The sequence below is a fragment of the Priapulus caudatus genome, unplaced genomic scaffold (genome assembly GCF_000485595.1).
Source record: "Priapulus caudatus unplaced genomic scaffold, Priapulus_caudatus-5.0.1 Scaffold825, whole genome shotgun sequence".
NCBI lineage: Eukaryota > Metazoa > Priapulida > Priapulimorpha > Priapulimorphida > Priapulidae > Priapulus > Priapulus caudatus.
Genome location: NW_014577886.1, coordinates 129,217 through 130,485, shown reverse-complemented (window position 1 = coordinate 130,485; position 1,269 = coordinate 129,217). Strand labels below are relative to the sequence as shown.

General features: G+C 52.6%; 1 protein-coding gene across 1 annotated transcript in view; it reads left to right on the top strand.

The window, feature by feature from the left end:
• Positions 1-1,269, top strand: part of LOC106813791 (microsomal triglyceride transfer protein large subunit-like) — a 19,425-nt gene that overhangs the window by 3,220 nt on the left and 14,936 nt on the right. The window contains exons 5-7 of the mRNA XM_014818015.1: positions 86-205; positions 459-601; positions 1,015-1,150. Coding sequence (XP_014673501.1) covers positions 86-205; positions 459-601; positions 1,015-1,150 — 399 coding nt within the window. The remainder of the gene's footprint in view (positions 1-85; positions 206-458; positions 602-1,014; positions 1,151-1,269) is intronic.

The window sequence follows — 1,269 nt, the reverse complement described above, 5'->3', positions numbered from 1 at the left end:
TAAGAACCAAGACGTTTGTGAACACCCTGGCATTGGTTGTTTGTGAACACCCGTGCGTGGTTCTGAGAGTATGTTCACTGCGCAGGTCGACGTCAGCGGAACGTGTAAGGCGAACTATCAGGTAGAGGAGAATCTCACCGTGAGAAAGTCGAAGGTCGGCTGCCAGGCTCCCGATTACCCCGGACAGTTCTCGCACGCTAAGTCGGTAAGTACGCTGCCAGGCTCCCGATTACCCCTGCCAGTTCTCACACGCCAAGTCAGTAAGTACGCCGCCAGGTGCCCGATTACCCCTGCCAGTTCCCTCACGCCAAGTCTGTATGTCTGCTGCTAGGCGCCCGATTACCCCTGCCAGTTCTCACACGGCAAGTCTGTATGTCTGCTGCCAGGTGCCCACGTACCCCTGCCAGTTCTCGTCACCTAGTAGCAGCGCCACCTACAACGTCGTATCTCACCCACAGATCCTCGGCTCGTCGGTCGAGTCGACCTACAGCGCCATCTATGAGGTCGGCAAGAATGGCATTCTGCAGACGGCGTCCGGCGAGGACGTTCATGTGTTTGCGCCGAACATACGGCGGAGTCTTGCAGCCGAGATTGTCACCAGGTGGGTCCGACGTCGCGGTGGGTGCAGCAAAGTATAAATATGTTATAGTTATTATTATTATTAGTATTAGTAGTAGTATTCATAATATTAACACTACTAATTATATATTATTATTGTTATTGTTATTAGTAGTAGTTGCAGCTAGCACCAGCAGCAGCAACAGCACCAGCAGTAGCAGCAGCAATAACAACAGCAGCAACAGCAGTAGCAGCAGCAGCAGTAACAGCAGCAGCAACAGCAGTAGCAGCAGCAGCAGCAGCAGTAACAACAAGAACAAGAACAGCAGCAGCAGCAACAACAACAACAACAACAAAAACAACAATAACAACAACAGCAGCCGTAGTAACAGCAGCAGCAGCAACAACAACGTCACCACCACCACCACCAGTAATGGGTAATATTGACTCTTGCAGGCAGCAGTTGAAACTGCGTGGTGTGGTGGACGGCTCGCGGACAGTGGACGCCAGCAGCGTGGAGCAGGCCGCGGCGGGCCTAGCAGACGTGTCGCCGCGGGAGATGAAGCTGCAGAGCCTGCCGGGGAAGCCAGAGGTGAGGCGTGCATGCGCTGCGTAACCCGTGGTGTTCTGTCATCAGCGGTCGCACAATCCTCGATGCACCAGTGCCTCGAGTATATATATATGTGTGTGTGTATATATATATATATATAT